The following is a 14616-nucleotide window of genomic DNA, read 5'->3' on the forward strand; positions in this document are numbered from 1 at the left end:
GAAGATTCAGACATCTGAGATGTACACAGAGACATTACCTATAATTACTAGGGCCCTCTTTGATGAAAATCTCATATCTGCTATTTTTTCATTATTCTGGCTTTCTAGGATTAATGTGATTTGTGTGAAGCAACTTGCAATATTTTACTGTGTGATACTAAGCTGAAATACACTACATGGCCATATTTTTAATCGCATTCAGAGGTGTGAAATGCAAGCAAATGGCCATAACTGCTGGGTAGGTTACAGGCTGTCTGTGGTCATTATTTCTTTAATGTCTGTGCTCACCTCCTGAGGTTTGTCAGGACAGATGAAGAAATATTGCCCACATTGTTAACAGACCTCACACAAGATATAGTAACATTCTATGTTATTACTACTTTAATTTTCCTTACAATCAAACCTTTGACATACACAGAGAACCCTTCTGTTTTGGGGGGGCTGTGCCCCTCATACCCCCTGCTTATTATATGTACCAACTCTGAAGTTGCACTAAATTGGTGAAAGGGCAGGTTCTGTTAAAGCTACATTACTGGTAAGTAAGTAGAAGGTCACAGTTCCTATTTGTTGTTCAACTATGGCCATTTGATGATTTATTTTTGAAGATATGCCTGTTTAGTAAAAGTAAAGTTCGAAGTGCAATGTTCAATGTACAAGCCGTTCAATGTAATATTAATTTCATGACGAATATAGACCCCTTTTAGGGTAGGGATGAGGAGGCATATTATATAAATATTTGACAGCAGTTATTTGAAATATATATAGAAGATGACTATTTTTATGGGAGGTAGGCATTATTCACAGATCAATTTATATATCTTCAAAGTCATTTGTCTTCCTAGTTTGTAAACTGCTATTTGGTCAGACACTGTTTTTTTTTCCTCCTTGACAGAAAACATAAGACTGAATTTCTTTCCTTCTTTTGTTATTTTTTTAGACCCCGTGGCTGTGGGCCTAGCAGCACCCAACCCCCCAAGCTTAATTTGTTTATTTATTCCACAGTTATTAATGAGGCAGTCTTAGTCAGCTATGGTGTGTTGGAAGGATGGAGGAAACAGCAAAGTTAAAGAGTAATATTGAATTTCTTTCCTTAGTTATAATTTTTGTTAAGAGATTCATTGAATCAAAAGGTTATAAAAAGACTCTGAAATGCACCTCAGAACACTTTGACTGCCCCAAAGGCTTCTGGTGGTTTAGCTACCCCAGACCTCACTACTTATTTCATGTCTTTCCTCTGCATTTATTAAGGTGCAGTCTGACCCAGTGAGGGTGCACTGGAAAGATGCAGGGAAAAAGCTGTAGAATAAGGTAAGATGGGAAAAAAGATATCTGGGTGATATGGGGACCCTGCAATGCGAGAGTGCAATGTGAGGGCCCTTGAGGGATGTGTGTGTCTTGGGGGCATAAGCAGCAGGGGAGCGCATAGACCCCTTTGCCTAAGATACCATTTCACCTAAGGCCAGCCTTGCTGATAGTCAGAATAATAAGTTAAGTTACAGTATTATGGTTTATTTTATATTTTCAGAAGTATTTTAGGTTCTTGTACACAGAACATCTCAACTCAGTTGTTTTCACAGAGAACAACACCGTTTTATAAATCTGTTTCTGTGAACATTTATCCTTAAAAAACTAATTTGTGAGGTGTCAGTCATAGACATATCTAAAAGGGATTTTAGGGCTAGTCCATTTGCCCATTTGTCAAATACATAAATAAATAAAATAACACTGCATAGTCCTTGTAACCCAAAACTTTTTTTTTTGCATATTCCCTTTACATTGTTCAGTTTTCCATTTTTTTTTGTCAGAAACTGCTTAATCCGCCCACGTTGAAACTCCATCCCCAATCTAATTAAAAAATGTGTTAGAATGCCATGAGCTCAGTAAAACTATGATAAGCAGTTATCTAATAAATAAAATAAACATAAAACTAACAGCAGGACAGGATATAGTAGGTTAATATTTTCTCTGTTCATAAATGGAAGTCTTTGTAGAGGAAATTAAGTAAATGGATATAGTGACACTTGCTTCAAGAGATGATAATTGCTGGCATGTATGTCTGCTGGATAAGCAACAATATCTGGATGAAGAACATTCTTTGGTATATTGCAGGATTTTATATATGTGTTTGCATTTTATTTAAATTTTTTCTTTAATCCTATATCTCTATACGGCAATTCTTAAATTATGTGACTTTAATTCTTTGTATTAATGTATGACATTGTATAATTTTGTGAGGAATTTTCTTCCTGGCCCTCCTCTGAAAAGTTTTTTTTTTTTTTGCCCAATCAGACTTTCCCAGTCAACAGATGGAAATAAACAGATGTATGTATATGTGTGATTTTTGCATGCATCCTCACATCCCAAGTGCTTGTTCCTACAATTGTAAGAGCTACCCATTACAGATAAAGTAATGAGACAGCTCAGTACAAAAGTGTTTGAGTGAGAGTAATCCTCCCAGCACCTCCTACACCCTCTGAACTTATATTTACCAACTGCACAGTTATGCACCATTGGGCAAGTGAGGGCAAAGTCTTGGTTAATTACTTGTTTCACTTGAATATGAGTGAGCAAGTAATTTCTGAGACTTCACTAATCAAGGACACACAGGGTAACCATGTGCTGCTCATGTGTGCGTGTGTGTGTGTGTGTGTGTGTGTGGGTGTGTGTGTGTAGATCAACTCCTTGATAGGCAATACTGATTTTGAAATTTGTATTCTGCAACAATGCATTAATGCATTGAAATGCTGTCATTTGGCACACCCCGATATATGCCATATTCCTAGTCACACCTTCAGTTTGTGGCCATACTTTTGTTGTCTTACTTTTGAACATCTAAAAAAGTATCTAAGTAGGCACGTAAGTTTTTCTCCTATTCCAGTGTACATTTTTCTCTGCCGCCTTTGAAAATTCCATACTCACTCTTACTGTAATTATATAATTTCTAAATCTTTACCTCAGCCTTTCCTTGCATTCAATCACTTTCTGAATGTTTGCATCCTTCCTCCCTTCTCACACGTCCATGTCCCTATAATTCATAAGTTTGCCGCTTCCCACTTTTCCATCAAAGCTCCTATCTCCATCAGAAATGCTTATCTATTTCCTCTGACTACACTTTTAAGGTCTACTGAAAAAATGTATTAGTTAACTCAAGATTATTCCACTTTGATTTTTTCATATATAAGAGCTCTAGCAACTTTCTGCTCCTTATTTACAACTATCTGATACTGTAATCTGCATTTATTAGTCTACTGACACTAAAGGATCTTTAGAAGTGAAGCCATGTAGTCTCTTGAAGTTTTTTCAGCCTTTGTAATTTTGCATCTTTTGCTCAGTGTCACAGGGCATGCTTTGTTTATCTTTCAAATTAGAACACCAAGTTTATTGAAAATGTTTCTATTGATTCTCTATACCAACATCATGAACCCTTAATTCAAAGAAACAATATGGCTACTATACTGGAGCTTATTTTGGAATAGGTCAGGTATTATTAATTATGTACCAAAGAAAAAATATAGGTGACACTATGTTAATATTATAGATATTAACTTTATACGTGCTTCATGATTACTGTGGCTGCATGTGCTTGTATTTTTTGCTGTCATAGTAATTTCGGTATACTTAGGTATATGCACATTCTTCGTCCATGGAATCTTATATTAAATATACTTATATTATGGATTTTATTAGTAAATTTAATATGTCCAGTGCTTTCCTGTCCAGTCTTCCCCACTGTAAATAAAGTCTGTCCAGTCAGGCATCAAAGTAAAAAATAAAGAAACTAAAGGTACTTCTTAGCAACCAAAAATAAATAAAACAAATGTATTTATTAAACATTGTTTTATGGGTATCATAGACTATAAAGAAAACACATTAAAAAGTAAATATTTCTTATACTTCCTTTTACAGCAGATTATGTGACAGAAGTGAATAAATCTAATCTGCTTTTAGTTTTATTTGTTCATGTTCTCTTCTACTACTTCTGATGCACTGAGTTCAACAATCCCTTAAAATGTACACAATGTAGTGGAAAAATATTCTGACAATGCAAGTTGCAGAACTTTTATTTTATTGTACTCCGTGGTAAGTGCCCATTGCCAACATTTTGTGTTTTCAGTGTGAAAAAATAAGCAATAACATTAACAAAAAAGTATACACAGTGCATAAAAGGGAATCATTTCATTAAAAGTACCTAAATAGAAACTATCAACGTCAGCCACAAAATAAACCCACTAATATCAGAATAAACAAAAATCAAAATGAGCAAATAATGAACCTAAGAAAAGTTTAATATTTCTACTTTATAATAATCAGTACTAATCAAGGTAGATGTATTAATGAACTGGTAATCAAGATAGATGGATTTGTCTTTAAATGTGGCATTTTTGTAACTGCATATAATTTTTATTTTTCTTGCTGTGAGGTGTTGTATGAGACTTTTGTATCCTACTGGTACATAATCTGCTAAATGATCATTCCTTATAAGTCTTAATGTCTCACTTAACTAAATATAGTTATATTCTGCCATAGGCAACGGCTGAAAAGGAGTACTGGCCGGTCTTACTTCCCTGTTCAACAAACACTAAGAAATAAAGAAAACATAAACAGACAAACTAGAAAAAAATATTTTACATATATCCATACCAATGCGGTAAGGGCAAATTTCCCAAAGGGGCTAAATTCGTGAAATTAGTAGTTACATTACGCTAGACAATACTAAGCAACTCACTTTTTCCAAATTCAGGATGACTTAGAACTCACAACAAATTAGAAAAATTAGCTATTTAATTTTTGAGTGATAAAGATTAGGTAGATTATTAGTGATGTATAATGTTGGCAACTGGGAGTGCGCTAGTATGGTTTGTGATGCAACTAGGATTGTGTCAGTGTGGTTTGTTTCATTTGTATAAATGTATGATTGCTTATGTAGTAAGTGATGGTTTAATAAATATGTTTCTTGTTTAAAAAAGGTAGGAATCAAATAATTTATGTAATATTGCTTTGTCTATATGATATATAGCAATATATGTGAAGTATAATGTTATGTTAATGAAGTTTGATTACTTTTATATGACTGTAAATTTGCCAATGTCACAAGTGATAATTCAATAAAGGTGTTTGGAAAAAAAAACATTAGTTGCATTAAAAGGGTTTTTCTAAGTTAAGGTGCAGGGTTCGGGGCAGGGTTTAAGTTAGGGATAGCTTTGCCCTCCCTGTACTACCTTCTTAACGCATGCTAACCCTAACCCTGCTCCTAATGCTAAACCTAAACTTAACCTTGCACCTTATCTTAGAAAAAACATTTTTGTGACACTGTCTAAACCCAAATATTTCTAATATATACTGTATGCAGGAATATACATGCATCACTAAATCTATCCCCTTACTTAGCCCCTACTCTAAACCTAACCTTCAAAAACTCCAATCCCTCAATGCTTAAACCTTCAGTGTATCTCAAGGTTTTAGCATTAGTATCCCAAACCAGCACTTATCTTACCCACAGGCTATCAAACTTCCTTCTTTTGACATCTTCAATATTCAATGAACAGAACTCTCAAAATAATTTCAAAATCATTCACTCTGTTGAGGAACTGCACATTCACCAAAGTGTCATATGTGGTAGGATGCTTTTGTTCCTGTTATCCCAACCTCCTGTGAAATTGCATTACTGGCATCTTTTCAGTTATTTGCTGCAGTCTAAGCTTGGATTGCTTGATAGCATTTTTATAGAGGAGCCATGGTATTCTGGTTCCCCTTTAGCAGTTTGTCAGTTCCTGAACTGAGCTTGCTGGAATCATCTGTAGAAGGAATCCAGTCCGTAAACATGTAAAAATGTGACTGTCAGCATGATGTGATTCTGCTTTGGTGTTAGTAGCTTATGGTTTTCAAAATCATTTAGTCATTGAGCTTTTTTTAGGGTTTCATGTAGCAGCAGTCTGTTCTGGGTCAAACCTTCTGCCAAGGATTATTCTGAATGTATTATATTACACACATTGGCAATCAACACTCTTAAAAACAACAAACTTTATTAATGTTAAAAGACTCTTGTCTTCTTAGGTTCTTAACACTTCCACAAAATATTGCCTTTTAAAAGATATACTAATTTCATTACCCAAATAGAAGATAATCATTTCAAACTGAAACAACCCATTACATATTTTTCAAAAGAAAACAAAATTTCCATATAATACTTGAACAATAAATATTTCATTAATAATTTATTATTTAAACTGTGGGGGCAAATTGTATTATATAAAAAATAAACCATCTTTCCACAAAAGAACTTCAGCTGGGTTCAAAAATGTGAAAGAATGTGATGTGTTTTACAACAATGAAAGCCATGAAACACTTAGGTGTGCAATACAGAGAGTAGCCAAAAGCTAAGTGCCCTTCTGATGAATGAACACTTAAAAAGTTGTTAGTCACTTCATTCATTCATTCACACCACTGCGTGTGTGTTTGTGTCAGTAAAGTGTGTAACAGTGTCTTGCTGCTGTTTTGTGGTTGCTGGCTATGTTTGCATTTAATGCTACAGCTTGAGATTAAAACTTAACAGTGCTGTGAAATAATTATCAAAACTCAGACATGCATCATTTGTTACATCGTAAAGTCTTTTTCCTATTCAAAATGAAATTGTGTTGCTCCATATATTACAAACATTATTATTCCTCTTTTTCATTGATCTTGGGGTATTATGCTACGTAATAATATTGTTACTTAGGTTACTTTTGTAGAATGTGGACATTTGAAGATACTAGCATTACTTCTTTTTACCTCTGGCCCACCAGTTCTTTCCACTTTTGGTGGTCCTAGTATATTTCTTTTACATTTTTGGGCACTGCTCACAGCACGTGTGTGTTCCCTCACTCAGTACTACCCATATTGAACTAACATTTCAGCATTGCAGTTATGAATTATGACTGGACTTGGAAATGCAAACCTGAGAAGTCACTAAAGTGTATTTTTGTCCACAGACTGACTCCATATGAATGGTATAATCCTCAGCCATATATCAGAGGGCGGGAGAATTTATTAGTTAATCAGTACTCTTTAGGAAACAGCCTCTGGTTCCCCGTTGGAGGATTTATGCAGCAAGGATCGACCATTGCACCTCGTGCCTTGTCTACGCGCTGTGTCAGTGGAGTCTGGTGAGTCCTTTTATAGCATTATGGTTAAAGACTGTTGCAGAACACACTTCACTTCATGCAAATTTAGGAACTTTTACCTCATCTTTTATTATTTGTACCACAGAACACATTATTCCTTTTATGCCTCTTCCACTTTATTCTTTCATTCATGGAGAAATTTGTGCAGTGAAAAGGAGTGTAAAGTTTATGCTGAGAAGCTTCTTTTATGTCATCTTGGTATTCCTTCCAGAATCCAAAGAGCTGTCACAATGCACAGCCCCTCAGTTATTTTTAGTGAAATTGCCATGTGCAAAAATGCAGATAAGCAACGTCTTCACATTCCATCCTGTACTAATTTAGCAATGCATGTACATAATATGTTGTAGAGTTTAAGAAATTGTTCTTTCCAGTTCACTTGTTTCCTGACATCAGTATGACTGTTCGGGGTTTTATATTTTTAATATTGTACTAGCCACATTAGTGCATCTGTACTTTAAATATTTCATAGTAATAACTGTTTGCAAATGTCAGCATGTCTTCAAGCTATGCTGAAAGTGACGTCAAAAGTAAACCATTCTGAATTATTACCTTTTGTTCAGCACTGGGTTCTGTCAGTTTACACTTTTAATGCCTTGGTTCTGTAGAACTATGCCATTTAGAACTCACTTAGTCAAAGCAAAAATAGGTCCTAAGTTCATGAATGCTTAATCCCACTTCATTACAAAAGATGCTAACTTTATGCTATGGCAGTATGTCACTTCTGGCTTTTAACTTTAAGGACTTCAGCAGATGAACATTCATAAAATAGATTAAATATACCTACACTGAGAAACTGAATCATCTCAGCAGTGTGTTACTTTGGGTTCTTGTGAAAGGAACAGTCTTTTAAATATTACTGTTGGGGTATGTCACAATCCTTAAACTAAGTACTTATTTCATTTTTGGGAAGGCTGATCTAAGGGTATAGAAAAGGAGATGCAATATCTTGTGACAAAATAATGTCCAATCTATATTGCTTCTTAGCTTTATACATGACTACTTCCCTCTCAAAAGTGCTGCAGCTGATGCTGTTCATTATATGGACCCGTAGCCACAGTAGTACATATATATATATATATATATATATATATATGTATATGTATATATATATATATATATATATATATATATATATATATATATATATATATGTATATATATATATATATATATATATATATATATATATATATATATATATATATAGCCATAGCAGGTGTAACACGTAAGTATAGACATGGTGGTCTGTACATGTAACTGTAACCATAGCAGTATACATATATATATATATATATATATATATATATATATATATATATATATATTATATATATCTATTTATATATATATATATTTCATAATTGAAACTCCTAACGATGTGTACATCCTACAAAAGGGCCTCACTGAGACAGATGCCTGGTGTCAGAGCCATGGCCTCAAGCTCATTGCCAAAAAGTGCATTGTCATCCCCTTTGGTAAAAACTCTGTACCCATGAGCTACCACATAGGTGGTAGTCTACTTAACACTGAAAGTGTGATAAGAGACCTTGGGACACAGATGGACAGTAGTCTCTCCTTTGATAATCACATTGCCATAGTAGTCATGAAATCCTTCTATGTGGCACACCATCACAAAAGGTTTCTCATCCAGGGAAAAAGAGGTCATTGTTCCCCTCTACTCATCACTCATTAGACCCATTATAGAGTACAACACCTCTTTTGGTATGTACCTCACAAGACATCTACAACAACTGGAAAGGCCACAGAAATACCTCACAAAGAGGATTACCGGCCCCAAACAGATGCCCTACGCAGACCGTCTCAAAAAACCCCAGCTTTACTCCATCGCATATTGCCTACTCAGACTCAATCCCTGCCTAACATACAAAGCTATGTCAAACCCAGAGCTGTTGGACATGCTCCACTTAAAGAAATCCCAATCCCTCCCAGCTATGCGCTCTAGGGACCTAAACCTTGTCATCACAATAAACAGAACATGCTGGAGGGATAGATTTCTGTCCCAGAGACTTCACATACTCTGGAACAAACTACCTATCTATATCAAACCATGCTCCTCATTGGCATGTAATGAGGTCTCAGTTCTTGCAAACGCTATAAGCAGTTTTGTAGGATTTAGTGTTTAATGGTCTTTCATAAGGCATTTATAGTTTCTTCTACAGTAGAGAGTCAATTATCCCAACTAATTGGGACCTCGGGTACTTTGGATAATCGGGTATATATTAGATCAGCGAACACTTATTGATCGAACTTATGTAAGTGAAGGCTTACAATCTCGAACTGCCAGAACAGCGATTTTTTTTCCTAGGGAAAAAAATCACTGATTCAAAACACATACACACAACACAAGTGCACCAAACAAACAGCAATCCACACACATACACCTAAAATCTGACACCTAACCCTACACTAAACTATACACACACCACTAACTATCCACTTACCTTAACCCAAACCCTAACCCTAACTATAGCACACTCACCTCACCCACTTCCTAACCCTAACTCACCTAACCCGCCCTAACCCTCACGTCCACACAATCGCACACATACCTAACCCGCGCCCTAACCCTAACTCAACTAACCCACCCTAACACTCACATCCACACAATCGCACACTTACCTGAACCCGACCCGTAACTTTCCACCATAGCACTGAAAATACTGAAGCAACAGAAACGGACGACCGAATTCTTTCCCTAGGAAACAAATTTGGGTTTCTGTTGCTTCGATATTTTAAACATTTGCTTACATAAGTTCGATCAATCAGCATTCACTTTTTTAAGCGTTCGCTGATCTAATATAGACCCGGATAATCAAACATACATTGAACTGGATAAAAAACTTCTAAAATCTTGTGTTTCCTGCACACAGGGAATATACATTTCAATCATTCAGCAATTCTAGTGGACAATAAAGAATATTTTTCACACATGAGCGAGCTACAAGCTCAAAACTCACGTGCAAGCGAATACATATTTACATAGTCAGACATTATGATTTTTCCTACCCAAAAACTTTGGGAGGCTGTATTCAGATAATTGATGTTTTGGATAATAGATGTTCAGATACTCGACTCTGCTGTATCTGCAGTTTCTAACAATGTTTTTCCTTTTTTTAATTCACTTTATCTTTGCATGAACTAAATTCTGCACGAGTGGTATGGATCACTTTAACTTGCACAACTGTGATCATGGTAACTGCAAATCACTTTGCTATAGATAATTAATCATGTAGCCATATTTATTTATCCTTGAAGAGTTTAAGGTAGGAAATGCCATCATCTGTATTAATTCAGAAGCCATTAACAGGACTTTAAGAATACTGTGATATACTTAGCCCTAATTTAAGCAGCATCTTCCATATAAGGAAATGTATTTTTTCTTGTACTGTTCATATCCATAGTATGAGGTATTCTATGAAAGGTACTCTGAATAACCACAAAAAGTTAATTACTTAAAAAAAGATCCTTGACTAAATGTTTGAAAAATAGTACTCTGAACAACCACAGAGAGTAAATTACTTTAAAAAGGTCCTTGGCTGAATGCTTGAAAAAGTATTTGAAGTCTAAAGCAGTTACATTGCTAGGAACAGTTACGAAGAGATGCAGAGCTTTCTCAGAATATTTATATACCTACTTTATTTTGCGTGCAAAAAGTAAGTACTATGAAGGATTAAGAGTGACAGCAGATATACAAGGAAGGTATTTATTAGGGTAGTGCACTAAGAAAAATTACGCATACTTGACTTGCAAACCACAAGAGCCTTCAGCAGACTTTCTCTAACATACATCTATTTATTTGTTTGCCTGCTAATGGGACTGGTCTGAAGACCCTTTTTACTCATGATTCAGGCACAAAAGCATATATTTTGGGGTATAGTCTAATTAAACACTGACAAAGATAGGCATAATGTATCTATGGTGCACCAGTATATAGTTACATTGAAGGATTATGTTCTTTTATAAGACATTACAATTTAAAAATGAGACAGTCTGCATGGATAAAAAGCTGACTTAATCACTTACAAGATGAAAAACTGCACATGTTGTAATTTAACTATAGAATGTTATCACTGGAAAATCAGCAAACTAACAGACAGCTGTACTTTATTTGAAGGATACTTTTTAACAACATATTAATGGAACAGCCTAATCATATAACTCAATGATAAATCAGTTCGCAACATATAGATGGGGATTCAAAAAGAACCCGCATCTCCCTTAGTAAAAGCTGTGACCAAACGAGGCTGTTTCCGCAGTTGTGGAATATATGATCCAGAGACATGTCAGCTGCAATTCAGAAAGACCTCATTATTGGTTAATTTGCATGTCTCTAAATTGTCCTTAACTACCACAACTGCAAATCAGCATTTTTCTGTAGTAGTCGACACCAGCATCCCATGCATCAATTTGACACAGACAACCCCCAATTTGGTATCTCACACACAAGTGCTCAAAATGATATACATACAGGCACACAAGCATCCCATTTGAAAAGTCAGGATCTCCTAGAGTGACTCCCTAAATGCTGAGACTGAATGGCTGAAAGATTAGACTTATACAAAGTCCAAGATGCCATTTCTCATAATATTCCCTTTTCTTCAAGGTATGGTGATTGCAGAGTTGGTATATGTAAGTTTAGGAGATGTGATGGGGTGCAGGGGGGTTTGCCCCCCCCAAAAAAATAAGTTTTATGGAGAAGAGTGATTTTTGAGACTTGCTCTTCTCCAGTGATTTTGGTCTTTTATTCAGCTTGTCGACATTCCGCATCTCATGTGCCGACATTTAGATACGGAGACTGTACACACACATTCTCCAACATGTTTCTTAACTGTCTCTCAGTTAAAGGTATGTCACCTATATCTCTTCTTATTTTTGTTCCTGCCCTTGTAAATTATATATCCTTACAATCAGTCAATAATACCAGATATTAGAGTTTCATTTTTCTCTTTGTCTGCAAAGTACATTGTGATACTAGGTCTGTTGCTGTATTAAATTTTTAAGTGAGTCCAAGTAATAGTGTAAAACTGTCCCTGATTTTACAGAATGTTGCAGATATTACCTCCTATTAATGCCCTTTGCCTCACTGACAAGTGCATTAGCTGAATAATGTCACACACATTATGAGTTTCATTCTTCTTCTTTTAGTGTATAAAATACAGACTGATGCAACCCTTCCTCATTTAGTCTAATGAGTTAAGTCTCTGTTTTGTCGTGTAGTTTTCTATGCCTGGAACATTCTCCCCAATATTGATCACCATTGCCATGAACTGCCATGAAACATCATAAGACAATTTAACTTTAGTTTATTAAATGGAAAATATCACTTTCGGGGACAAATAAATTGTGGTTTTAGTTCTTATATTATAAAAACAATATATATATATATATATATATATATATATATATATATATATTTATTATTTTATGTGTTATATATTTGCTTCCTGTGAGAAAAAGTAAAAAATGTGCATGTCTGCACTGAAATGAATCTAAAAATGTGTTAGGGAGACTGTGAAAAAATGATAAAGTGATAAACTGCAGGCAAAATATAGGTTGTATCTTTAATGCATTTCCAAAATACAACAGTAGCTTCAGTTCTTTTCACGCACATACTTTTTAAGTGCAATGTACCTCTTCAGAGAGGATATACTTATTTTGACCATAAAGTCATCTCTCCACCCTATCTCCAAAAATATAGCCATCTTCTTTGCACCACTCTAATGTTAATGTTCTAATGAAAGTGAAAGAATTGCCACAGTAATATATTTCAGCTTTTTGTTATCAACCACATATGCACTCCTTGACAAGCCATATCACTGATGATTACAGTGTGACCAGTTAACTGCTCTGTGCTTTCACAGGCAGACTGCCTTTTCTATTCACTTGTTGTTCAACACTGATGTGTGATTATGAAGAAAATGAAAGATATAATGCCCCAGTAATGTATTTCATCTTGTTTTAATCATTCCTAACCACTGTAAACCACAATCACCATTAACTCCTAGCTACCCAAACCACAATCACCATTAACAGATAAAAAAAAGGATTGCTGCTGTGAGCAGTATGTACTGTCACAAATGCCAAGAAATATATTGGGTGTTTTGCAAGCAATTGTAAAAATACCTACAAGAAAAAAGACATAATTGGGGATTGGAAATATCTGTTCTTGGTGATATCTCAGATAAGCACTGAAATCAGTACTTATTTTAGACAAGGACTGAAATCAGTTACTTACCTGGCATGGTAACAGGACAGAGCTCACTTTTGCTAACCATGTACTGTTATTATATGAGAAGGTATGTTCTAAATGAGCAGTAATGCCCTGCAGACTATGAATTACAGGAAAATAATAGATCATGCAATGATGCCATGATGTCTGATTTTGCAGGTGGTGGGCTTCCCATCTATTGGAAGCTACATTGTTTCCCTATAATGCCAGAACATAGGCTCTGTATTTTTTATTGTATTTTTCATTTTACGGGATTTTTGTTTATGTTTTTATAAAAAGTATTTGTTTTTCTTGTCTGTTTATAACAAAAGATTTCACAGGTCATACGTTTAAAAACTGTAGATAATAGTCAGTGAATATGTGCATGTGACTGCAGGTGTGTGTGTGTGTGTGTGTGTGTGTGTGTGTGTGTGTGTGTGTGTGTGTGTGTGTGTGTGTGTGAGTATTTTTATTTCTAAAGGCATCATTTGAAGTTGTAGTACTTATGTAACTACAGCTGTGATATTCTGATTTGCCTTTTGACGTATGCCCTGGGATTCATTAACGCATTCACTACGTGTACACTAAATGTACACCATTCTGAGTGAACAGACAATACAAACATAACTCAACTTCTTCCTCCTAATTTTAGTTTTCCTACTGATTTTCCTGCAGACTTAAATATTGAGGGAGATTCATAAAGGTTACTATAAATGTAGACCACATGTACACTTAGTGTAATCTTTCTGAGTAACTAAAAATATGGTGGGGATGTTCTTGAATACGGATTGTGTACACTTAGTGTAGGCATTAATGAATCTGGCCCATTGAGTATTTATTTTAACAGCACTAAATTATCTCTGCTTTGAAATACCTAAATTGCACTCCTCTGATTCGGGAGAGGTGTTTTGTGAGTTGAGGTGTGGCATTTTGCGTTGCACTTTATAACAAAGGACAAGTAATGTACAGTATTTTAAAAGATTTAAGATAATACACATTTGGAATTGTAGTACTTTTCTGTTCATCATGTAGCTATATCATCCTGATTTTATAGTTTTATGAGAGAGAACACAAGGTAGTTGAATTCTGTGGTTATAAAGTGCTATACCTAAATTGTACTTCTTTGACTGGAGCTCTGACATGAGGGGATTGTAGTGGAGAAGTGACATTTTGAGCTGGACTTTAAAGCAACAGAGATGCTTTTTTTGTGGTAGTGGTGATTAC

The 14616-nt window shown here is 35.1% G+C and overlaps 1 protein-coding gene across 1 annotated transcript in view; it reads left to right on the plus strand.

Annotated features, from left to right (window-relative positions):
* The window catches only part of GRIK4 (glutamate ionotropic receptor kainate type subunit 4), a 5029336-nt gene that overhangs the window by 4747899 nt on the left and 266821 nt on the right, over positions 1–14616 (plus strand). The window contains exon 18 of the mRNA XM_044081017.1: positions 6972–7145. Coding sequence (XP_043936952.1) covers positions 6972–7145 — 174 coding nt within the window. The remainder of the gene's footprint in view (positions 1–6971; positions 7146–14616) is intronic.

Source organism: Protopterus annectens, chromosome 8.part0 (assembly GCF_019279795.1).
Source record: "Protopterus annectens isolate FY-2018-M chromosome 8.part0, PAN1.0, whole genome shotgun sequence".
NCBI lineage: Eukaryota > Metazoa > Chordata > Ceratodontiformes > Protopteridae > Protopterus > Protopterus annectens.